At 46.3% G+C, this 26,232-nt stretch overlaps 1 protein-coding gene across 1 annotated transcript in view; it reads right to left on the reverse strand.

Annotated features, from left to right (window-relative positions):
* The window catches only part of LOC122807832 (RNA-binding protein 5-like), a 1,001,232-nt gene that overhangs the window by 119,621 nt on the left and 855,379 nt on the right, over positions 1-26,232 (reverse strand). The window contains exon 22 of the mRNA XM_044078931.1: positions 25,682-25,779. Within this exon, the coding sequence (XP_043934866.1) occupies positions 25,682-25,779 (98 nt within the window). The remainder of the gene's footprint in view (positions 1-25,681; positions 25,780-26,232) is intronic.

The raw sequence follows: 26,232 nt of genomic DNA on the forward strand, positions 1-26,232 counted from the left end.
GGTCCCCAAAACTTTTAGGACTATTTTTGCTTAAGTATTCTTTCAGAGAAAAAAGCGCAACAACTAATGTCGAAGGACTTGAACTCTTTCTGGAGGAAGTCTGGCCAGCATGTTTTTTTGAATCCAATTATGTCCCCATTAATACAACATGCTGAGAAGGCTGCAAGGCAGATTTCTCGTAGCTTACTGTAAGTCCTAGTTGACAGCAGAGCTGCAAGGTGGTGTCTCTTGCTTTTATTAGTAGATGCTTGGTGGTGGCGGTTAGGAGCCAGTCGTCCAAGTATGGAAACACCCGGAATCCTAGGCGCCTTAGGTGAGCTGAGACTATTGCCATACATTTGAACACACAGGGGGGGGGGGGGGGGGGCTGTAGTGAAACCAAAGGGCAGCGCTCGAACTGGTAGAGATGGGCTCCTAGATGAAAGTGCAGGTGTGCCCTGGATCGCCTGTCCATTTTGTTTGGGGCTGTACACACATCCTGGATGTCTACCAAGCACATCCAATTGTCTTGTCCCAAGAAAATGGAGTACTGACTGCAGTGTTACCATCTGGAACTTGGACTTTCTTATTGACTTGTTTAGATTGCTGAGATCCAGAACTGGTCTCCAGTCCCCCGTTTTCTTTGGAACTAAAAAGAATCGTAAGTTCCAGATCCTATCTGATCTGCGAGGACTGTTTAGATAAGACTTCTGTCTAGCAATATTTGCATTTCTAATGTTGCCTGTTCCCTTTGACTGGGTGGACCATCTGGGATCTTTTTTATGTTTGGGATGGGGGAAAAAAAGGGTATGGAGTAACCTCTGGATATGATGCTTTGTACTCACTTATATTTTATTTGTTGCCAGGCTTCTGGGTACAAAGATAAGCGACCCCTGACTGCCTCCAGGGATGGACAGGCAGGCCTTCTTTCAGGAGCGCTGAAAGGGCTTACCAAAGAAAGATTCCATTTCGCCCTGATTCTGCGGACCCCCTCTGCTGCGTAGTCAGAGTCTTCCATTACCACTTCCTCCTCTGCCCCTGGGGGAAGAATTACCACATGTCCTGGAAAGCTCTCTGGAATTTTCTAAACTTTTAGTTATGTACTTACCATAACTTTAGATGTTTGGGATCCATCTCGCCTACATTCTGTACTGATGGGTTCGGAGCCGATCCTCGGCTCCGACTCGGCACGCTATGCTATAGAGCGAAGTCTCTTATTGGCTGAGCTATTCTATATCCCAGGATGCATCACCACTACTTCCCCAGATCTGGTTTGTCTGCACTCATGCACACACACATAACTGTTTATATAACATTGCCAGATGTTTCAAGATGAAACAGTATTCGGACCGTCCGGTCACTTCTGATCTCCAAGGCAGGGGGAAGGAGGGTGGGTTATTAGGAATGTAGGCGAGATGGATCCCAAACATCTAAAGTTATGGTAAGTACATAACTAAAAGATGTTATGTGATCCTATCTCGCCTACATTCTGTACTGATGGGACAGCGTCCCTAGCACCTGATTCCTGGGTGGCTCACTGGAAAACACTCCTGAGAACTGTGGAACCAAATGAAGCTCGCCCCCGAGATGCCACATCCAATTTGTAGTGGGAAATGAAGGTGTGCGGAGAAGACCACGTAGCCGCAGCACAAATGTGCCTTTTTTAGGCAAGGCTCAAATTCTAAACCTACCACCCTAGAACACAAAAAAGGAAAAAAACTAAGGGTAATGCTGCTCAATGCCAGAAGTCTAAATCTCAAAATGCTTCTCAATATGGAGAACATCGATGTCTGTGCTGTGACAGAAACCTGGTTCAAGGCTCCTGAGAGCACCCCAGCACTATCAGGTTTTACCTCATATCATGCACAATACCAAGAAAGGAGGGGTATCCATATTCATCAAGGACACCCACACCTCAAGACTGAGACCATCCAGGTGCAATTAACCATAGGCAAGACTGCTCTGCAAATTGTAGCATGTTACAGGCCACCCTCACAAACTCAGGAACCTCACATGGCCTTCCTGAAAACACTAGAGGGATAAATGTATCACCAAACACCATCATACTAGGTGACTTCAATTACCCTAATATAGACTGGGAACACTACTCAAGCCCAAACACTAGCCCAAAAGTTCCTGGAATTCATAAACTCAAATGCCATGGAACAACTAGTCACCATCCCCACAAGAGGAGATAACATACTTGATCTCATCATCACGAACATGGGAGCACAATGTTCCCTCACTGGTGAGATCAGATCACGTCCTCATCCCAAAAAGACCACAGTAAAAACTTTCACACTTCTAAAGACTAGTGTGGTCTCCTTTAAGGAACAGTACTCAAGCCGCTGAATCACTCACAAATGCCTTCTACCAGCACCTGCAGGACTGCATGGATAAGGCAATCCCAAGCAAAACAAAGACTCTCTGCACTCTGGTGGACCCCAGCCATAAACAAACTCTACAACAAAAGGAGGAAGCTACTACAAGATAGAGCAAAATCCTTAAAAGGTAAGACACCCTTGATCACTATAAGTAAAACTAAGAGCTCTCATAAAATCATCCAAAGCAAATTTTGAGAGAAAAATAGCTAAAGACTCAAAAGACAATCATAAGGCATTCTTTAGCTATGTTAAAACCTGGGAGGAAACTCCCAGATATGCTCAGAACTAATCAAAAATGATGTGAAGATTACTGATCCTACAGACATTGCCAACATACTGGCTGACAGGTTCAGTGCAAACCCCAAAAGGAGAGATATCTATACCAAACGATTGCAGCCCCCAAACATTTCCAAAACTGCTCTCTCCAAAGCAAAAACACAGCATCCATGGGACCCTCAATGAGGAATTAAACCCACAACTAGGACAGCTATTTAATCAAAGTCTTACCTCTGGATATGTACCCAGGAGTGGCGACTGCAACTGTGGTCCCACTTCACAAAAAATTACCGCCTATTAGCTTGACAAGCCTTATCTGCAAAGCCATGGAGAGGATCATAATGGACCTCATAAATAAAGACATAGGGAATTTGCAGACCTTGGATCCAACCCAGTTTGGCTTTGTCAAAGGCAGATCATGCCTTTTAAACTTGGTCGACTTTTGAAACAGTCACCAAAGCCATTGATGAGGGAAAGGCAATCCATGCAGCCTACCTGGATCTGCCTTCGATACAATACCTCACTCGGGTATCATTGAAAACTCAGCAGCTTAAATGTTAACCCATACATCACAAGATGGGTTGCAAACTGGCTGAGTGACAGAACCCACAGGGTCAGAGTTGCTGGCGCCATGTCAGACTCAAAGCCTGTCACAAGTGGGGTCCCACAGGGCTCAGTCCTGGGCCCACTCTTGTTTGGCATCTACTTTAGTACAAGCAAACACAGGAGGGTTATGGCTGACAAAGTTTGCAGATGACTGCAAACTGGGAGCCATAGTAGAAAACACATCTGACACAGATATCCTTCAGAAGGGTCTCACAGAAGCGGATAACTGGTGCCAGAGCCATGGCCTAAAGTTAAATGCCAAAAATGCATAGTCATAAAAACAAGGTTACCCCTAGCTACCAAATAGGTGGCAATCCACTGAGCACAGAAGAAGTTATCAGGGACTTGGGGACCCAGGTTGATTGTAGTCTGTCATTCGACACCCATGTAGCTAAAGTAGTTAGGAAGACCTTCTACATTGCCCACCTTATCATGAAGGGATTCTCATCTAGATCAAGGGAGGTCATGGTCTCCTTTACTCATCACTCATCAGACCAATGATTGAGTACAATGCCCATTGAATGTATCTGACCCGACACTTGCAGCAGCTGGAGAGACCACAAAGTTCCTCACCAAAAGGATAAAGGGTCTCAAAATCTGTCCTATGCTGCCCGACTGAAAGAACTCCAGCTCTATTCAGTCAGAGGTGACCTTTGCCTAACATACAAGGCCATGTCAAACCCAGATTTGATGAATATGCTTCACCTCAAAAATCTAGATCCACCAGAGCCACAAGGAGACTTAAAGATTCATCACCCAAAGACTCCTATGCTGTGGAACAAAATCCCGGTATATGTGAGGCAGAGCACTGGCCTTGTTCAAGAGAAATCTTGACCAATGGATGGATTACCTCAGTGTCACTGCTCGACAGAGGCACAGCAAAATAATGGGTATAGTTGCAGATAGCCTAGTATGAACCTATGAACCTATGAACCTATGTCGCTAAAGGCAAGCTTAGAATGGAATGCTATTGAAGTAGCCATAGCTCTTGCAGAGTGAGCTTTGACAGGGGTTGTAAGCTCTTTATTAGAAGAGGAATAAGCCTGACTAATACAGTCCCTGATCCATTTGGCAATAGTGACCTTTGTGACGGCTTTGCCCAATTTATTATCCGAAAAGGACACAAACAATTGATCTGTTTTCCGTGTTTGTTGGGTCCTATCTAAATAAAAGCGCAATTGTCTGTGAACATCCAATGTGTGGAAGATGTATTCCGCTTTGTTTGAGTACTTTGGGAAGAAAACTGGAAGTTCTAATGACTGTTGCAGGCAAAAACTGGAACAAACTTTAGGGACAAAGGCTGGATTAGGCCTGAGGGATACTCTATCTTTGTGAAAAACCAGGTACGGTGGTTTGACAGATAGAGCTTCAAGCTCTGAAACCCTTCTGGCTGAAGTAATCGCGACCAGAAAAGCAGTTTTCCAAGAAAGAAATTTCAAATCACAGGTTGCTGCCGGTTCGAAGGGGGAGGAGGTTAAGGCACGTAATACCACATCGAGATCCCACGGAGGAGCAGGATGAGAAATCTGAGGTTGTAAAAGCGCAGCACCTTTCATGAAGGTTTTACACAATCTGCTGCTCATTAAAGGTGGGTTCATAGATTCATGAAAATTGGAAATAGCTGCCAATTGGACCTTGATGGTAGAGACTGAAGAACCTTGATTGAATAGGGAAGTTAGAAACTTCAGGACTTCTGACACCGGGACAGTGATGGGATCTAGACCCCGGAGTTGAGCCCAAATAGCAAATCTCTTCCATTTGCTACTATACAACTTCCTAGTGGCAGATTTGTGGGCCGAGGATAAGATACGTATAACTTCCGGGTCTAAAGTATGATTCCTGACTATAGTCGGAAGAGGAGCCAAGCTGTTAACTTCAAAGAATGAAGGGACTGATGGAGTTGTCCCGACTGGTGAATTAATAGGTCCGGAATCTGATCCAGGAACCATGGACTGTCTAGAGCATACTTCCGAAGATAGGGAAACCATACCTGATGAGGCCAGTAAAGGGCAACTAAAATCATTTTGCTCCCTAAGTGAGTCGCCTTTTGGATCACTCTGGGAATGATGGGAACCGGAGGGAAGGCGTATAGCAAGCCGGTGGGCCAAATATGGGCTAAGGCGTCCATGGGAATCTCCCCCGGAGCTGGAGTGAGAGAGAAGAATTTTCTGCACTTCGCGTTCAGCGGGGTTGCGAAAAGGTCACAACAAGGAGTTCCCCATCTGCTGAAGATCTGAGTTGCCACTGCATCGTTCAGAGACCACTCGTGAGGAGAGAGAATAGTTCTGCTTAGTCTGTCGGCTATCACGTTGGATCTCCCAGGGATACGAGTCGCTACCAGAAAACGTCTGGTCGCCACTGCCCATTCCCAAACTCTCATGGCCTCTCTGCAAAGGGGGTAGGATCTGGTCCCTCCCTGCTTGTTCAGATACCAGACTACTGACATGTTGTCGGACTGAATGGCAATTACGCCCTGAGGGAGGTAATCGTGGAGGGCTTGTAGAGATAGAAGAACCGCTCTCATTTCTAGAATGTTGATGTGAAGGAGACTCTCGTCGGAATGCCAATTGCCTTGGACTGACCTGCCCAGGTAATGCCCCCCCCACCCCATCTGGGAGGCGTCCATCGTCAATGTGGCCATAGGAGGAGGTGGAACGAAGGGTCGTCCCTGATCCAGATTGGAGGACACCAGCCACCAGCGAAGGTCCCGTTTGCAGGTTTCCGTGATCCGTATGAGGTGACAGAGGGAGATCCTGAAAGGACCACTGGGTCGATAGGAGCCACTGGAGAATTCTCATATCCAATCTTGCTAAGGGGACTAGAAGAACAGTGGCTGACATGGAGCCTAATAGCTGCAGGACCATCCTGGCTGGGGCTTTGGATTTGAGACGCAAGGCTCGGACTTGAGCCTGAATCGTCTGTATCCTTTCTGTAGGAAGATAGGCCCGTATTTGGTTTGAGTCTATCTCTACTCCGATGAACCTTATGCGCTGAGATGGCAGCAACACAGACTTTGGCCAATTGAAGGTGATTCCAAGGGAAGTGCCTAGTGATATGGTGGCTGCTAGGTTCTGCAATAGTAGACGCCTGGAGGTGACAGTTAGGAGCCAGTCGTCCAGATACGGAAACACCTGGAATCCTAGACTCCTCAGGTGAGCAGTCACGACCGCCAAACATTTGGTGAACACCCTGGGGGCTGTGGTGAGACCAAAGGGCAGTGCGCAGAACTGAAAATGACCGTCTCCCAGGCTGAAGCGCAAATGTCTCCTGGACGCCTGATCTATCAGGATGTGATAATAGGCATCCTTGAGATCTATGGAGCACATCCAAATACCTTTCTCCAGCAGTGGGAGAATGGATTGTAAGGTGACCATTCGGAACTTGGACTTCTTGACTGAACGATTTAGGTTGCTGAGATCCAAAATGGGCCTCAAGTCCCCGGTCTTTTTTGGCAGCAAAAAGAATCTCGAGTAAGTCCCTAATCCGATCTGGTCTGCGGGGACCGGTTGGATGACTCCTTTTTGAAGCAGCTTTGAGATTTCTAAGGCTGCGATTTCCCGTTGACTGGGTGGCGGGTCCGGGATTTTCTTGGACGGCGGAGGGGTGTGTGAAAAGGGGATGGCGTAACCTCCGGCGATGATTCGAAGCACCCATCGGCCCTGAGTGATAACTGCCCAGGCTTTTAGGTGCCTCGAAAAACGACCCCCGACTGGCTCCGGAGCTGCACAGTCGGGCAATCCTTCAGGGATTGTGGAAGGCTGAAGAGCCACGAAAGGACTCGCGGTCTCCAGTGTTGCGGGGGCCTCTGCCGCCTCTGGGACGGCGTCTTCCAGAAAAATTTCCCCCTCCTCTGCCTCTAGAAGGGGGATCGTCCTGCTGTGAGGGATAAGACTTCTGGGATTTACGGAACCACAGTTTCCCTCCTCTTTTAGCCTTGGGGTAAGGCCGAAAGGGAGTGGAAAATCGTGCCCCTACGGCAGTCAAAGTCTTACCTTCTTGCTCACAGCGGGTCAATGTGTCCTTTACCTTGGGTCCAAACAAAGAGGACCCATCAAAGGGAGCGTCGGCAAAGGAAGACTTAAAGGCTTCCGCAAAATGACACAGGCGGAGCCAGGCTTGCCTCCATAGAGCAACACCCGTACCATGCTCTACTAGCCCCTCGGCTGCATATGAAATGAGCCTCATGGACGAGTTTGATATCGATGACAGAGTAGCCAACTGAGAGCCAACCGTCTGGGCCAGCTGCTCAGGTAGGTTACCCAAGAGGGTATCTGAAAGCTCCTTGATCAGATCCCTCTGAAATCTAGTGAAGTGCGTCAAATAGTTCAGGGACCTTAAGGTAAAGGCTGCTGAACTGAGGGTGCGCTTCCTGTACCGGTCCATGCTCCTAGACTCCTTATTAGGAGGATGGACGGACGTCGAAGCCTCTGCTACATCTTGTTGGGTAGCAGATGCCACCACCAGGGCATCTACAGCCACACCTTTGGTCAGAAACTCCTCCTCTGGGGGTGCTGATAAGAATTTATTTGGGCGAGCAGGCACCGGTTCCACAGAGTCTGGATGCTCCCACGCCCTTCGACAGATCAAATCTACAGATCAAATCTAGGAGCTCGAAGGGCGGAGACACCCAGGAGGCAGAGGGCTGAGCCCCGAAGGCCTTGAGGAACACAGACTCGTCAGCGGAAGGGGGTTTGGAAAGCCAGCCGCCTCGTTGTTTGAGGGCTTCCAAGATGTCTGCAAAGGAGACATCATCTGAGGACGACTTAGGGGACCCCTCCGCATCATCAAGATCGGTGTCCGACGTGAGAGACTCATCGGGGGAGTCTATGTGCTTCCTCTTGCACAGTCTTTTCCTTGGGGGTTCTTCCGAAGAAGCTTCAGAGGGACCTCCAGGAGGAGGGGAAACCCCACTGGGGGTGACCTCAGGCCCCGGGGCTCCGCTGTCTAGCGACAGGGGGACTACAAAAGACCCAGTCTCCGTGTGTAGGGAAGGTGCCGGTGAGACCGTGGAGGTAGCCAAAGAAGATTTGGCCAAAGCACTCCTCATGGCCCTGAAGGCCGGACCACCAGAGTCCTGGGAAGGTCCGACCCCCGGGGCCACAACAGTAGACGGCACCCCCGCAGCCGACGCACCGAGAGGAAGGCTCGGAACCGAAAACATCGGTCCCGAAGCGTCACCCCCGGGGCCGACAGAGGAGGTCCGTGTACCGAACTCCGACCCGAAAGCCGGGGTTGGAGTAAGGGCCGGAGCCGACCCGAAAACCTCCATCGGCTCCACCAGCACCGGCTCCAACGGTGCCGAGGCTGTTGGAGGAGGAACCAGAACTACAGGGTGGGCCATGGGCTCCGAAGCCGATTGGGCTGGAGCCGAAACTAATTTCTGGAATACAGGAGACTGAAACAGTCTTTGCAGCACCCTGTCGATGTCCGAATCCGACATCTTGGAAGATCGGGAGGAGACCGATCGGGTCCGAGCCGACTTTTCCATTGGCTCCGAAGGACTGGGGGACCGGCTCCGAATAGACTCTACCAATATCGGTGCCAAGGGAGATTCCATAGCAATTTCCCTCGGTGCCAAGGAGGGCTTCGGCGCCGAAGGGGAAGTGTCTGAGCCGGCAACCCTCATCGGCTCCAAAATCAGTGGAGCCGATGAAGGTGACCCGCCTCTCGAAGCCCCAGCCATCGGCTCCGAAATCAGAGGAGTCGAGGCTGGAGGCATAGAAGCAGACCGTTCCGCCCTCGGCTCCGAAGTCCGTGGAGCCGATGGAGAAGCCTGCCTAGATTTCTTAGTGGTCTGTTCCGATGGGCTGGTCGGAGCCGACGATTTCTTTTTCTTAGCTGGAGAAGAAGATGAAGATAAGGCCTCTTCGAAAGAGGGTTTGATAAGCCCTTTCAAGATCAATTTATTCTTCCTCTCTTGGAGGACCCGAGAGGAAAAAGCGTGACACACGCTGCAAGACTCCTGAAGGGGTTTGGCACCTAAACAGTACACGCATAAGGAGTGATCGTCCGTGATGGACATTTTGTAGTTGCATCTCGTGCATTTTTTAAATCCTGAGGGTCTATGCTCCTTGGACATAATGCTTTTAGACCCTATACACTAGTCAGAGAAAAATACAATATACCACTAGTACAAAAGGTTTACACACAATGAAAAACTTTTTTTTTTTTTTTTTTTTTTAAACAGGAGAGGCGAAAGCCCAACTTAACGAATGACAAACACACCAAAAGGAGGGCCAAGAACCCTCTAACTAAAATAGGTACTTGACCTTCTCCTAAACACAAGAAGACTTGCTAAAGAACGAGGGGAAGGCCCCTCTAACTCAAACGGAAACCTTTCCCTGTCCAGTCACAAAAATTTACCACAAAAAATTCACCAAAACACAATTATACACAATAGCCGTTAAAACAGCTTTTGGGTTAAGATTAAGGAAAATTCTGACAGAAAAAACTCTCAGAAAAAATTACTTAGCTCAGCCAAGTTAGAGACCACGTCCTAGCTTGTAAGTGGCAAACGAGATCTGGGGAAGTAGCGGTGGTGCATCCTGGGATATAGAATAGCTCAGCCAATAAGAGACTTCGCTCTATAGCATAGCGTGCAGAGTCAGAGCCGAGGATCGGCTCCGAACCCATCAGTACAGAATGCAGGCGAGATAGGATCACATAACATCTACATTTTCCCACTTCCCTTTTGACCTTTGGGATAAGGTTTGGTAGGTAGTGAAAAAAGTACAGTTTTGTACCTACCATAAATGTAGATGTCCGAACAGGAATGCATCTGCAGTCCTTACAAATGGGTTGTCCTGTCATCAGGCAGCCCTTCGGTCGGCCGGATTCCAAAGTCTGGGTCTGGCCTCGGCTGGTGTCGCACTTCACCCGACGTCATAGCTGCAGCTTTTCGGGTATAAAGGCATCAGCTGACGCCATTTTCCTCAGTGTTTCTTGCCCCAGATGCCAGTCGCCCTCTTGGATAGGCTAAATTTTGGATAAATGCCAATGTTTCCAAATAATAGAGAGCAAACACAAAAAATAAGCATGTATGTACATATATACAAACAAATACACCATAATAGATCCCCCCCAGCTAGCTATTAGATGGGCAAATACCCTAGGAATACCTCAGAGGGGAAGGAGGGAGGTAATCCTGACTGCAGATGCATTCCTGTTCGACATCTACATTTATGGTAGGTACAAAACTGTACTATGTCCTTCAAGGATGCATCTGCAGTCCTTACAAATGGGTAGAATACCATAGCCAAACTAGGGGAGGAGGAAGAATAAATTATGGTGTAGTTAGGATCCCTTGCAAAACAGCAGTGGCAAACCCTGCTCGGGATCTAGAGTATAAGGGTAAGTTATAATGCTTGGCAAATGTATGCACGGAGGTCCAAGTAGCAGCCTCTATAATGTCCTTGGTAGCCACTCCTCGTAAGAAGGCTGTGGTAGTGGCTGTAGCCCTTGTAGAATGAGGCCTGATGTTCTCTGGAGTTTGCTTTCCATGGTAGGAGTAACAAAATCTGATGCAATTTCCTATCCACTTGGAGATTGTCTGTTTTGAAATTGCTTTTCCTTCCCTACCTGTTGCATATGCTACCAGAAGCTGATCAGTTTTTCTATTGCCCTTGGTTCTGTCCAGGTAGTAGCGTAACTGTCTATGTACATCCAGAGTATGCAACAGCCTTTCCCCTGTTCTGTGGGTTGGGGAAGAATGTAGGTAGGTGGATAGCCTGGTTTAAAGACACTCTGGATACCACCTTAGGCATAAATGTAGGATTTGTTCTCATGGACACTCTGTCTTGATGGAAGATCAGGAAGGGTTGTACTGCCATTAAAGCCTGTAGTTCAGAAACCCTTCTTGCTGAGGTGATTGCCAGCAGGAAAGCAGTCTTCCAGGATAGGTATTGTAGTTCTGCTGTTGCTGCTGGTTCGAAAGGAGGGAGTGTCAATTTTTCTAGCACAAAGTTCAAGTCCCATGCTGGCAATGGTGGTTTCCTAGGAGGTTTTACATTTTTAATTCCTCTCAGAAACTGTCTGAGCAGAGGATGCGAGAAGACAGGGGGATCGAAGCTGTATTCTGCCGAAATAGCTGATGCATGTATCTTGATTGAGGAATAGGACAGGCCTGTATGGAAGAGCTCTGCCAAGGACTCCAGGATGTTGGCTATGTTTACCATTGACACATCTTTTCCCTTTTCAGTACTCCAAATGAGAAATCTTTTCCATTTTCCTGCATAATTCTTTCTTGTTGAAGGCCTGCGGGCCTCAAGGATAATGTCTTTAACCCTTTGGGATAAATTTGGGTTAGTTGCTCTTATGTAATGTTCCAGGCAGTCAGCTGCAGAGTTTTCAGGTTTGGATGCAGGGTGTTGTAGCCATTCTGTGTTAACAGCAATGGGTTCAGGGGTAGTGTCCACATTTGTCCCCGAGACATGCTCCTCAGTAATGGGTACCAATGTTGTCTTGGCCAGTCTGGAGCTATCAGAATGATCCTTGGACGTTCCTGTTTGATTTTTAATAACACCTTGTGCATCAAAGGAAGGGGTGGGAATGCATATGCTGTCAGGCTTTTCCAACTGAAGGATAGAGAGTCCACCTTCCAAGCATGTGGGTGGTACGTCCTTGTGCAGAATTTCTTGAGCTGGTGATTGAGTGGGGATGCAAATAAGTCTATTTGTGGTAGTCCCCATTTCCTTGTGATGGTCTTGAAGATGTCCGGGTGTAGCATCCATTCGTGGGCATCCGTGGTAGTTCTGCTTAATATGTCTGCTAGGATGTTTTCTTTTCCCGGTACAAAAATTGCTTGTAACTGAATGTTGTAGCTCAGAGCCATATTCCATAGGTCCAGTGCCATCCGGCATAAAGGGTATGAATGTGTGCCTCCCTGTTTGTTGATGTACCACATGACTGTGGTGTTGTCTGTCCTTATCAACTGCCCTTCTTGGAGGAATGGTCTGAAATTCTGAATTGCCAGTTTTACTGCCAGCATTTCCTTTAGATTTTTGTGCAGGTGCAGCTGATCTTGAGTCCATAGGCCTTGTATGCACTTGTCCAGCATGTGGGCTCCCCAACCGAGGTCTGAGGTGTCCGTTGTGATGGTTTGGCTTGGTTGAATGCTGTAAAAGGGCAAACCTGTGTTTGACTGACATGCCTGAGCCCACCATAGGAACTCTTGTTTCAGGCATGGGATTAGTGGTACTTTGGTTTCTAGGCTGTGCCTGTGTTGAGACCATAAATTCTTCAGGTACCACTGTAGCTTACTAATATGCAGTCTGGCATGAGGGACCAGACGTATGCAGGATGCCATGAAGCCCAGGGCTTGCAGTACTTTTCTTGCTGTTAGTTGGTTCTGTTTTGTTAATGCCAAGAAGTAGAGAGGAAGTTGTTCTTGTTTTTCTGCAGTTAGGAATGCCATCTGCTTTGTTGTGTCCAATTCTGCACCTAAGAAGGTTATTCTTTGGGATGGTATCAGCCTTGACTTTTTTATATTGACTGTATATCCCAGGGCTTGCAGCAAGTAAATGACTCTTTGTAAGTCTTCTGCTAAGTAAATGACTCTTTGTAAGTCTTCTGCTAGTTTGTTTTTGTTGTCCGCTTGTATCAGGCAGTCGTCCAGGTATGGATAAATTTGGATTCCCTGTAGCCTGCAATGAGCAATTACTGATGCCAGGCATTTCGTGAACACTCTGGGCGCAGTAGATAAGCCAAAAGGCAATGCTGAGAATTGATAATGCTCTGATCCTGCAAGAAATCTGAGGTATCTTCTGCAATTTGGTCGTATGGGGATGTGCAGGTATGCCTCCTTGAGATCCAGAGTCACCAGCCAAGACTCCTTGCCCAGCATGGGAAGAAGCTGCTGTAGGGTCAGCATTTTGAATTTTGGAACAATGATGTATGCGTTTAAAGCGGACAGGTCGAGAATAGGCCTCCAATTTTTCTCTTTTCTTGGTACCAGGAAGAGTCTGGAGTAAAATCCCTTTCCTTGTTCCATAGATGGTACCTTTTCCACAGCTCTCATTCTTGCTAATTGAGCTATTTGTTTTAGAGCTTCTGTCTTTTGATTTGGTGGTAGGCTTGGCATTCCTCTTTTTCCTGGTAAGGTATGGAAATGAAATCTGTAACCTTGGTCTATAGTTTGCAAAATCCACTTGTCCCTTGTGATGCAGTGCCAGTTTTTTGAAAATAAGGCTAGCTTTCCGCCTAAGGGTGCTGCTATCTGTTCCCTGGTAGGCGGTGCCAGAGCCAAGTCACTGTGATTGTCCTGTTGCAGTGGTAATAGTTGCGTCTGTGCCTCGCTGGTTGTTACCCTGCCACTGGCGTCCCCTGTAGGCACCACCTCTGGATTGATTTCTGCCTCTTGAACGCCTATTCCTGCCTCTCTGTGCTTTAGAGGAGTCTGGAAAGGACCAATTTTTGGAAGGCCAGTTCCTGCTAAACCTTGGAGGCTGAACCTGTAAGAAATCTTTCACTGTTTGTACAGATTTTGCCTTCTCTTCCATTTTCTTCAGTACCTGCTGAGCAGGAGAACCAAATAAATTGACCTTATCCATAGGAGCATCTAATAGTTTTGCTTTAACATGATCCGGCAAGGCCTGTTCTTTCAACCATGCATGCCTTCTGATAACTGTGCCAGTCATGGCTGATCTAAAGGAAGCCGCCAGTGCATCATAGCCGCATTTTAAAGAATGGTTACTAACCTGTTGAATGTTATGCACCATTTCTAGAACATATTTATTATCTAAAGTGTCCTCAGAGGACAGTTTCTTAGTTAACTGATCAAGCATAAACTCCTGATATTGGATCATATGAAACTGACAGTTCAATGCCCTAGCTGACAGAGTAGCAGATGTGTATACTTTTTTACCCCATCTCTCTAAGGACCTGGACTCCCTTTCAGAGGGGAGGGGATTTTTAACAGAGGTAGATGCTACTGCTTTAGGCCCCTGGGAGATGGTCTCGGGATCTGCAAGGGGAGCCTTGTATAAATGGTGATGTGTGTCCGGGACCCTGTAGAACCTATCGGGCTTAGCAGGGGCTGGAGGTAAAGTATCAGGAGCAGTACAAGCATCATTAAATGCATCTACAACAGACAGAGGTATAGCTAAAGGCCTATGTTGTGGTAAACGCAAAAAAGTCCTAAGCCTTTTCCTGGAGTCTGAGAAATCTTGTCCCTGCCACTGAAATTGCTCCCTCATGGCATGTAAGGTTTCCCCAAAGAAGAATTCCTCAGGTGGAGAGGCAGAAGGAATAGACTCCTCAGCATCAGAGTCTTCATATGGAGAAAAAGGAGCCTCTGGATGGTCTGTATTGTCTGAATCCTCAGAGGAATCATCCGAGGACACTGGTTCAGGGGGGCTCTGCTCTAGGTCTCTTTTCTGGAGGTGGTTGAGAGGCCCTGTCCGGATGAGGTTGGGATCCCCTTATTAAGGAGATGAGATCCTCTGCCAGAGAAAGCATTTGGGAACTGGAACTGGGCCTGTGAGAGGGGGGCTTAACAGGCACAGACTTAGAAGTTTTGGCTGCTTTAGCCCTGGCAAAGGCCTTTATGGACATGGCTGCAGGAGGCCTAGCAGCACCACGTGCAGGGGTTGAAACATCCAGGGGAATGGTGTCCGATAATTCCTGTGAAACCACAGCAGCAGGCTGGATTTCAGAGGCCGATTTTACCAGGTTAGAAGAGGCCTCGGTAGAAGGCATGGATTCGGCTGAAGTTAGAAGCGTTTGCTCGGTTTCGGCTGAAACCGAGACAGTCGCGGTTTGCTTAACTGCGGTTTCGGCCGAAACCGCGGACCGCGAATGTCGGTCCTTTTCTTTGCGTTTTTTAGCAACTTGTGAAGTCGGAGGATCCGACGGCATAATGTACGCGAAATCAGAGCCGAAAAACTGTTCAGCAAACTCCGACCGACGTCTAAGCGTCCGTCGGTTGAAAGATGCACAGGCTAAACAAGCTGCTACGTCATGGTCTGGGCCTAAACAAGGTAAGCAGTAAGAGTGGAAATCTTTATGAGGTATTTGTTTCCCACAAGTTAAACAGTTATTCACTTTTTCTGACATCGGCTGAGGCAAGAAAGAGTCCCCAACGGGGTACTTAGCTTTTTAGAAGTCTTCGAAGTAGTATTCAGTAGTAGTAATCTCTGGATCTGACCGACTGGCACTTGCGAACAGCTTCTGCTTCGGGCGCCACGCAGCAAGAAAGACTGAGGAAAATGGCGTCGGCTGATGCCTTTATACCCGAAAAGCTGCAGCTATGACGTCGGGTGAAGTGCGACACCAGCCGAGGCCAGACCCAGACTTTGGAATCCGGCCGACCGAAGGGCTGCCTGACGACAGGACAACCCATTTGTAAGGACTGCAGATGCATCCTTGAAGGACATCGGACATCTATGGCAGAGAGTCTTTCCTTCTTGTTCACATCTGGTTAGTGTGTCGTTGACTTTGGACCCGAAGAGGGAGATGAACCATCGAAAGTACAGTTGTGTACACTTACCATAAATGTAGATGTTAGTGTGTATTCACTGTTGCAGTCTTGGTTTCCTCTTGCCCCATCCCCCCTTTACTCATCTTCCCCTAGGGGGGCACATGCTTCCCAGGGTGGCTCCTGGCCACCAGGACCACTTCTCTCTCTTGTCCCTTGTGCTTTTCTGACGGGTTAGGGCAAGAAAAACTGATGTAATGACATCGGCTGCCTTACTTTACAGTACTGATGACCTGACATCAGACTACAGGAAAAGTACAGTTTTGTACCTACCATAAATGTAGATGTTCAAAGATCCACATTGCTGCAGTCCTAACACTTGGGTAGTCCGCTGTCCCAGTCGGCCCGAATACCAAAGTATAAGGCTGACGTCGGTCAAGGCGCATTAGTCTGACGTCAGGACGTCAGGGTACAAATGCGCATGACCGACGTCATATCCTCAGTCTTTTCTTGCCCCAGATGTCAGAAGACCCTAAAAAGATAAGGCCAAAACCAAAAAACACCAAACACTCCTGCACCAAATATATGTACAATATATACAAATTTACAAAGTACAACCCCACCCACACAACCACCCCTAAACACAGAGGGGAAGGAGGGGTAAATTGGACTGCAGCAATGTGGATCTTGAACATCTACATTTATGGTAGGTACAAAACTGTACTATGTTCTTCATCTCACATTGCTGCAGTCCTAACACTTGGGTAGAATCCCAAAGCAGAGGTAAGGGAGGCTGGCAAATCATAAAGAAGCTGGAGCTGTCAACATGCCCTGCAAAATAGCCGTGGCAAAACCAGCCCTAGATTTAGAGTAGAGAGGAAGGTGGTAATGCTTAGAGAAAGTATGCACTGAACTCCAAGTAGCTGCCTCCAAAATATCCTTAGTTGCCACCCCTTAGAAATGCTGTTGAAGTGGCAGTAGCCCTAGTGGAATGAGGCCTAATCCCAGCTGGAATCTCCTTGCCATGATGGGAATAACAAAATGCAATGCAAAACCCAATCCACTTAGAAATAGTCTGTTTTGACACAGGCTTGCCCTGAGAACTCAAAGCAAAAGAAACAAACAACTGCTGAGACTGCCTAAAATCCTTAGTCCTGCTTAAATAATAACGCAACTGCCTGTGTACATCTAAAGTGTGCAAAATCTTTTCCCCCTTATTTTGGGGATCTGCATAAAAAGTAGGCAAATGAATAGTTTGGTTTAAAGCCACACTAGAGACCACCTTAGGCATAAAGGAAGGATTAGTACGTAATGATACCCTATCCTTATGGAAAATCAAAAAAGGCTCAACCGCCATAAGGGCCTGCAATTCAGAAACCCTTCTTGCAGAAGTAATGGCCAACAAAAAAGCAGTCTTCCATGACAAGTATTTCAATTCAGCAGTAGCCGCAGGCTCAAAAGGTTGTAGAGTAAGTTTCTCCAACACAAAATTGAGGTCCCAAGCAGGAGTAGGAGCTCTACGTGGGGGTCTTATATTCTTTGCCCCTCTAAGAAAATGCTTGAACAAAGGATGAGAAAATAATGGTGGGTCACAATCATAGTGAGCTGAAATTGCTGCAGCATGAATCTTAATGGAAGAGAAAGACAAACCTTTGTCCAATAACTCAGTAAGATATTGAAGAGCCACACTCAAATTAGGCTCAGAAACCTCCAAATCCTTTGCTGCACTCCAAAATAAAAATCTCTTCCATTTTTCTCATACACTTTCCTTGTACTAGGTCTTCTGGCTTCCATAATCACATTCAAAACTTGTTGAGGAAGTTGAGACCTGCTGTGGTTCAAAACAGAATATGCCAGGCTGTTAGATGAAGAGAGTGAAGCTTGACATTGAGTAGATGACCGTCCCTCTGAGACAATAGGTGTGGAATCAAAGGTAAAGGCCATGGAGGCTTCCTTACCAGACTCCTCAGTAATGGGTACCAGTGTTGCCGAGGCCAATCTGGAGCTATTAAAATCATCCTTGGCTTGTCTTGTCTGACCTTTAGGAGTACCTTTGGGAGGAGAGGCAGAGGTGGAAAGGCATACACATGAAGATTTTTCCAACTGAAAGAAAGAGCATCCACTTTCCAAGCTGTGTGATGAAACCTTTTCGTGCAAAACTTTGGCAGCTGGTGGTTTAGCGGAGAAGCGAACAGATCTATGTCTGGAGTTCCCCATGACACTGTCAATTTCGAAATACATGAAGATCCAGTTTCCACTCGTGGGGATCCATGATTTGCCTGCTTAACACATCTGCTAAGGAGTTCTGTGCTCCGGCAGAAACCTTGCCTGAAGATTTAGTTGCAAGCTGAGCAGTCTCCCACAAAATCATTGCTTGCCTGCATAGAGGATAAGAATGTGTTCCCCTTGTTTGTTGATGTACCACATGACAGTTGTGTTGTCTGTTAGAATCAACACCTGCCCTGGAAGAAGTAACTCCTTGAAAGCCATTAATGCAAACTGGACTGCTAACATCTCCTTCATGTTGATATGTAGATGCTGTAGTCTGGCAGGCCACTTGTCTTGTATCCACTTTCCATTCAGATGAGCTCCCAAGCTATGTCTGAGGCATCTGTCGTTAGAATCTGACTCGCCTCTGGCCGGGTCACAGAGAGTCCCTTGTTTAGGTGACATTCCTGAGCCCACCACAAAAATTCTTTTGTATGCAAGGTATTATTTGAATGACAGTGTCCAAATCCTGGCAGTGCTGTGTCCATACATTTTGAGATACCATTGCAGCTTCCTCATATGCAGTTTGGCATTGGGAAGCACCAGAATACAAGATGCCATGAACCCTAAGGCTTGAAGGACTGTCCTTGCAGTCAGCCCGGACTGAAGAGATAGTTGATGGAAGTAAAGGGAAAGATTCTTTTGTTTGTCCGGGGTTAAAAGGCCATCTGGGTTGCTGTATTCAGTCTCACACCCAGAAAGCACATGTCTTGAGAGGGTACTAGACTGGACTTTATTTCGCTCACAGAATAACCCAGGCATCTTAGCACTGCTATCACATATTCCAAATGCTGAAAAGGTCTTCCTTTTCTTGAGCCAGAATCAGGCAGTCGTCCAAGTAAGGATAGATTTGTATTCCTTTTAGCCTGAAGTAAGCTATCACTGGAGCCAGAACTTTTGTGAATACTCTGGGCGCAGTAGATAAGCCAAAGGGCAATGCAGAGAACTGATAATGGGAATTCCCAGCTCGAAAACGCAGATACTTCCTGCAACTTAGTCTGATAGGCACATGAAGGTAAGCCTCCTTGAGATCTAAAGTTACCATCCAGTGATCTTTTCCCAGCAGAGGTAAAAGCTGCTGTAACGTCAACATTTTGAACTTGGGAATGTCCAGATAAGTGCTGAGGATAGATAAATCCAAAATTGGTCTCCACGTGTTCCCCTTTTTTGGTACTAGGAACAGGCGAGAATAAAATCCTAGGCCCCTTTCTGGCACAGGAACCGGCTGAATGGCCCCTATTTGGAGTAACAGAGAAATTTGCTTGTGAGCCTCTTTTCTTTGTAGAGGAGGAATGTCTGGCATGCCTTTGAAAGGAGGCAAGGTATGGAAATAAAACCTGTAACCGTGGTGAATGATATCCAATACCCATCTGTCTTGGGTAATCAAACTCCAATTTTCTTTGAAAAGAGCCAGCCTTCCTCCCAAAGGTGCTGCCAGACGAGAAGGTTCTGGCAGCTGAAAAGGCAGGTCATTGGGTCTGTTTACGAAAGGACTGACCCCTGCCCTCACCAGAACAGAAGACTGAGCAGGTGAACTCCCTGTTCTAGGCCTAAAAGAACCTTGAGCTCTGCCCCTACCACGTCTAGACCTACCCCTAGACTGGGAATCATAAGAAGGATATGTCCACCCCTTAGTAGGCCAATTTCTACTAAACTTCGGAGGCTGAACCTGCAAAAAATCTTTAACAGTCTGCATAGACTTAGCCTTGTCCTCCATTTTCTTTAAAACTGCTTCCACAGGCGAACCAAACAACACATCAGATTGTAACGGAGCATCTAAAATCCTTGTCTTAACATGCTCAGCCAAATTCTTATCCCTCAGCCAGGCGTGCCTGCGAAGAACAGAACCAGTGGCAGCCACCCTCGAAGAGGCCTGTACAGCATCAAAACCACATTGCAAAGAATGCTTACCCACCTGTTCAGAAACATGAACTAAATCCTGCAACTCTTTACACTCAATACCTTCCGCCAGAGCATCCACCTTAGACTTCAATTGTGAAAGGAGATAATTTTGGTATTTTAACATGTGGAACTGGCAATTCAAAGCCCTCATGGCTAAAGTGGAAGAAGTATACACCTTCTTTCCCCATCTATCCAAAGCCCTTGCCTCTTTATCAGGAGGAACAGGATTTTTAACAACAGAAGCCTTAACACCTTTAGGCCCCTGAGAAACAGTTTCTGGGTCTGCCCTAGGACTCTTAAAAGATACTTATGAGCTTCAGGCACCCTATAATACCTATCCGGTTTAACTGGGGCAGGAGGCAAAGAATCAGGGTTCAGGGAAGCCTCTGAAAAACATCTTCCACCACATCCAGAACAGGAGGTATAGCCAAAGGCCTATGCTGGGGTAGAAACAAAAATTCCCTAAGCCTTTTCCTGGAATCAGAGAAATCTTGACCTTCCCATTTAAAATGCTCCCTCATGGAATGAAGAGTCTCTGAAAAGAAAAATCCTCAGGAGGAGAAGCCGAAGGGGTAGAATCATCTACATCAGAATCAGAATAAGGAGGATACTCCTGTAAGTCTTCAGCCGAAGACTCAGAAGCCTCCAAACACTGCTCAAAACTCTCAAGCTCAGGTTCCACCCTAGGCCTCTTATCAGGAGGGGGCATAGAACCTCTAATCATAGTAATCAAATCTTCTGCCATTTTAAGCATATGTTTCTTAGGCAGAGACCCTGAAGAACTAGGAGAGACACCCACTGAAGTTAAACCTGGCCTGCCTCTCGAAGAAGCCTTGGAAACAGAGGGGAAGGGCCTAACCACCTTAGGAAGGGAGGGAGAACAGCTACCTGAGAAGCCCCTCAGCCTGGCCTACCTCCTGAGAGGACACATCTTGTAACAGTAAAGTCTCTCCCTGAGACTCCAAAGAAACTTCTGGCAGAACCTCCGGTTCCACCGAGCCCTCTAAAGAACCGACGTCCGGGACAGACGGTTCTTCCAACCTAGGCTTTGCTGCTTTGTCCTTGCGCTTTTTAGACGAAGCGGGCGTCGGAGCATCCAACGGCATTTTATAATTACAACGCTTCCCAAAAACTAACCTGGCACAGTCTAATCTTCTCTTTATAGTGCGTTTGTTAAATCTAGCACAAGAGCGACATCCAACAACGTCGTGCTCAGGCCCTAAGCAAGGTATACACAAGGTATGGTAATCCCTATGAGGTATCTGTTTCCCACAAGAAATACAGTTATTCACTTTTTCTGACATCCGGTTAAATACTGAAGCAAGAAAAAAACAAAATATTCCCCAACGGGGTACTTAGCCAACTTTGATTCGGTCTGAAACTCCGACTTCAGAAAATTTCAGAACGCCAACCTGCACTCGCAATACTGCTTCTGCATCGGACCATGCGGCAAAAAAGACAGAGGATATGACGTCGGTCATGCGCATTTGTACCCTGACGTCCTGACGTCAGACTAATGCGCCTTGACCGACGTCAGCCTTATACTTTGGTATTCGGGCCGACTGGGACAGCAGACTACCCAAGTGTTAGGACTGCAGCAATGTGAGATGAAGAACATCAGAAGCTGGCGCACAACACTGACTCTGGTATTCAGGCCAGCCGAGGGCTGCCGCAGCAGGGATAACCCACAGGTGATGACTGCAACAGTGAAACACGAAGATCATCGGGGTATTCACAAACAAAGATTTAAAGGGCTCTACAAAGTCACACAAGCACATCCAAGAATGTCTCCTTAGGGAAATTCCTGAACCTATTGCTCTGCTTGCTCCAGCCACTGCATAAAAAATTAGTCTCATGGAGGAGCTGACCACTAAATTTAAGGTACAGAGCTGAAAGGAAACTCTCAGACACTCCAGCTACTGAACCTTAGCAGGTATCTCCTAGCTCCTTCAGGAGATCTCTCTGTAGTCTAGTAAAGTGAGTCAGGTAAATTCAGCGATCTAAGAGCAAATGTCACTGAAGAAAAAATGCGGTATCTGTCCATCGTGTGAAACTCCTTGTTCGGTGGATGGCCAGAAGACATTTCAGAGTTCTTGGTGGCTGTCGCCACCACCATAGCATCTACTGGGACTCCCTTAGTTAAGAAACATTTTTTTGATGGTTAGGTGATGAATTTGTTTGGCCTCCGAGGAACAGGTTCCATTGAATCTGCAGACTTTTGCACCTTTTGAGAAACTAAATCCAGGAGTCAATGCTTCCTGTTGCATAACCTCTTCCGAGGGGTACTCTGGAGAGGTTTCAGAAGAGTGGGGGGCACCGTGTGGAGTGTCCTGAGGCTTAGGATCTCTGCGTCCCTGTGGATGCAAGGGTATAGAGGCAGACACCAGTGCCTTTGGGTTAAGAATGTCTAGAGATAAGTGTGGAGCTGTCTGTGGAGTCAGCACTCTCATCACCGCAACCCCCCCCCCCTGATCCAAGGAAACCCCCGGCTCCGAAGAACCGTAGGGAATGTCTGGGACCAAGGGGGTCGGCTCCGAGGCTGAGGTAGGAGCCTGGCTCACCCGAGTCGACGACCAAAGAGGCAAGTTCGGATCAGACAATTGTCGGATCTGACTCCCCTCCCCAGCCCCAACTGGAGAGCGTTAGCTCCTAAACTTCAGATGGAGTAGAGGACAACGGAGCAATGTTGGGTTCCTAAGATCCTGTAACAGGTCTCGATTCCAATGGTTTCACCAATATCAGGCCAGAAGTCAGAGGTCGGATAGGAGGAGAATTGATGCAGAAGGGGAGGATGTGTCTGGATTAGATAACCTGGCGAGGACTGGTGTCCTTAGCCTCTGTACCACTCGATCCACATTGGACAGGCTCACGGAAGACTGAGTCGAGTGGGCAGGAGATTTTGAGGGCTGGAGCAAAGGTGACCCGAGAATAGGGGATACTGGTTCCAATACAGGGGACCAGCTCCACAATGGAAACTCCATCGGCACCTAAACTGATGGAACGAAATAGTAGGCCTTTCGGATCTGACAGCCTTTGGATCCAGAGAGGAAACTTTGGAAATCTTTTTAGAAGGCTCCAATGGAGTACTAAGATCTGGTCCCAGACTTGTCTGATTTAGATGTAGACTGGTCAGACTTAGAAGAACCCAGACCTTCTTGTAATGCTTCGGAGAGGGGGTTTTCAACACACCTCTATGGATCAACTTATTCTCTCTCTCCAAAAGAGCTCTGTGACTTGAGTGGCAGACTGAACAGGACTCCTACAGATGGACCACTCCTAAACAGTACACAAAAATAGTATGCCTATCTGTAAGGGGACATTTTTTGTCTGCATTCCTCACATTTATTTAAACACAGAGGGTTTTGAATCTTTGGAAGACACTAAGAATAGTTGTGTAAAATCTTACCATAACCATAGATGTCCTTAGTTCCATGTTGCAGTATTCTTACAGTGGGATTTCCTGCCTCAGGTGACCAGACGAATATAATACAAAGGTAAAAGACAGCCCACTAAAATGGGCCATTTAAAGTGAAGCTGGGATACAGAGAAAAGGCCCAATGAAAAAAATGACAGCCAACAGCAATATAGCTACAAAAGCATGTGGAAATACCAAGCAATTAACACAACCGGTTATTTGTAGAAATAATTAACAAGAAACAATTTTCCACAAAAATGAGTTAAGAAAAAGTCTACTTAACCAGAGCCAGTAGGAAGAGCACCAGATCCTGTTTAGTGGCAAATGAGATCTGGGAAGCTCTCCTAGTCCATGATGGGATAGGGTTTTAGCCACGAGCTAGGGGAAACCTCAAGCTTGTATAAAAGGCAGACAACACATCAAACATTACAAAATTTCCTAAATCGTCATTTCTCCTCAAACATTTTTTTCTGCATGTATTGTTCCTACAAGTTCCATTTTTTTCTATGTAATTTGCTCCTACCCTTTTCTAAAGATCCGACTTCTGGTTCTTTTATGTCAGTTACAATACTCAATGCTTGAAATACAGCTGGTTTAGACTCTGGTTTCCATTTTCTAGTAATTGTTTTTTGGCAGAATTAAACTCATCAAGGCTTTATTGTCTAGGCAATTCAGATTCGGTCTCTCAGTGCGCGCACACACAAAAAACTTCATAAGTTACACCCATTTGCTTGCACATTTCTGACAGAACTCTCTCTTTCGGCTTTTCCCGGTTAGGGGTCACCACAGCGGATCAACCTTGTCCGCTCATGACTGGCAGTGCCTAGGGCCAATTTTAGTGTGAGAATGTGGGAGGAAACCGGAGGAAACCCACATGACCACAGAGAGGACATGCAGACTCCACACACAAGACACCCCAGCCGAACATCGAACTGGACAGCCTCTTGCTGTGAGGTGACCACTCTAACCACTGCACCAACGCGGCTGTCCACACTGTATAATTAAAATCTGCCATCTCATTACACTGCCAAAAATTATGTTCCCCATTACACCTCTAATATTTGCCATCTACCTCTGGAAAAAAAATCTTTGGAGCGTGCTTGGGCTATAAAATACTTACACAAACACTTTCAAGCAAAAATCCTAAATCTTCCAGACTTTGTTGCATATTTTGGAGATGCATATATCCTCCCACTGTTTCTCTGACTTGCTTATCCAGTTTCTCTTCCCAATCTTTTCTAACCTCCTCTGACGGACTTGTATATAATTAGTGTGTAACATGTTATATGCCCTACTAATTATCCCTTTAACAGCTAACCAAGATTCTACCAGTGCAAGTCTTTTATAATTCCCCTATTCCATTCTCTGACTATACTGATATCAACTCCTGACAATGAAGGCAATCACTAGCCTGCAGTTCAAATGCCTTAGCCTCTTCCCATTCTATCACCTTTCTCCATTTGTTCCCCAAACCTTGGTTTCTTTGGCAGTTTACACCAGTAAATTCCAGCCCTGTTACCTGTTCTCTTCACCCCTAACTGCACATTAATCCCTACTGGCAGAATCTCCTTTCTCCCACTCAAGTGTTGGCTTAGTTCTTAGAATACCAAGTTTCTTTATGAATATTGTGTAGGTTATCCTTAAGGATTTGCAGTCAAAATCCCACACTCATTTCTTGAATCCCAACACCACTGTTTCAGCATCATCCTTTTCCATGCTTTCTGCTTGCGTTATAAAAGCCTTAACTGTGCAGCTCTAAAATATCCCCTCAAATCAGGTAAATCCAAACCACCTTGTTCTATTGGAAGGATCAACTTTTCTCACTTGACTCTGGCCTTTTTTCCCTCGCAGATAAAAACCTTCAACTCTAAGTACTATCCACAACTTCTCCCCTGGTTGATAAAAATATGCCTGACCTGTGTATAAAATGAAAGGGACTAAAAGCATTTTACTACCTGCATCCATAGACATCTTCCAGTTTCTCAATTTTTACATTTAGTCTCTTCCTACATACCCATGGCTGCCATAACAGAATCCTTTTTAATCTACACTCTGAAATACTTCATTCTATCATGTGCTCATACATACGGGGATTGTTGAAAATTCATGCTTGGGTACACAGTTTACAGCCATAGCATTTATTTAATATTTTAATTTTATATTCTGAAAAAACATGAAACTGCCTCAAACTGTTCCACAAAAAAATGGCAAACATCTTAAATTTGCTGCCTTTAGACAGAGACTAAAAAAAAGTGGATGGTGGTGCATCAGGGAGCCTACAACGTGCTGCAAAATACATGCAGATCTTCAATGGTTGGCCGCAAGACCAAACTTCCCTCCCCAAATTAATGGCAACATAGAATTCTTAAGACAGCAAGCAGTATATCTTTCTCCCCTCCAAGTGCATATTTTAATTATACAGAAAAAAAAAAAACTTACACTGAGGCTGCATCTGAAAACTTCTTGCGCTTAGGCTCAGGTGGCTCTGGAATGCCATATTTTTCTCTCCTTTCAGCAGCTCTATCTCTGTATTTACTCTGTTGTGAAAAATAAATAAATAAGCCATGCAGCACACTACAATCAATTCTTTAAAGTACATTTCTGTAACTAACCCAAGTCTCCTCCTTAGGGAAGTAAAGTTTACTCATTCAAGAGAAACAGTATCCATAGTAAATACCTCAATACAATGATTTCAGAAAAAATTCAGTCTCATCTGGAAAAAGAAGAAAAAAAAAAGCACTGATGGCCAGAATGTCTACATACAAAGCCTTAACTCACTTCTGGTACAGATTCAAAACACTCATTAAAAAAACACAACACTGACCCAACTGACCACGGCTTGATCAGAAAACCTGGCACTGAAGGAAACTGATTCACTTTGAAACATCGAATGTTCAGAACATTGAATGTTCAGAACATCGACGTTCTGATCATCGAGACCAGAACATCTATGTTCAGAACATCGAAGTTTCAAAATAAACCACACAAAC

Source organism: Protopterus annectens, chromosome 7.part1 (assembly GCF_019279795.1).
Source record: "Protopterus annectens isolate FY-2018-M chromosome 7.part1, PAN1.0, whole genome shotgun sequence".
NCBI lineage: Eukaryota > Metazoa > Chordata > Ceratodontiformes > Protopteridae > Protopterus > Protopterus annectens.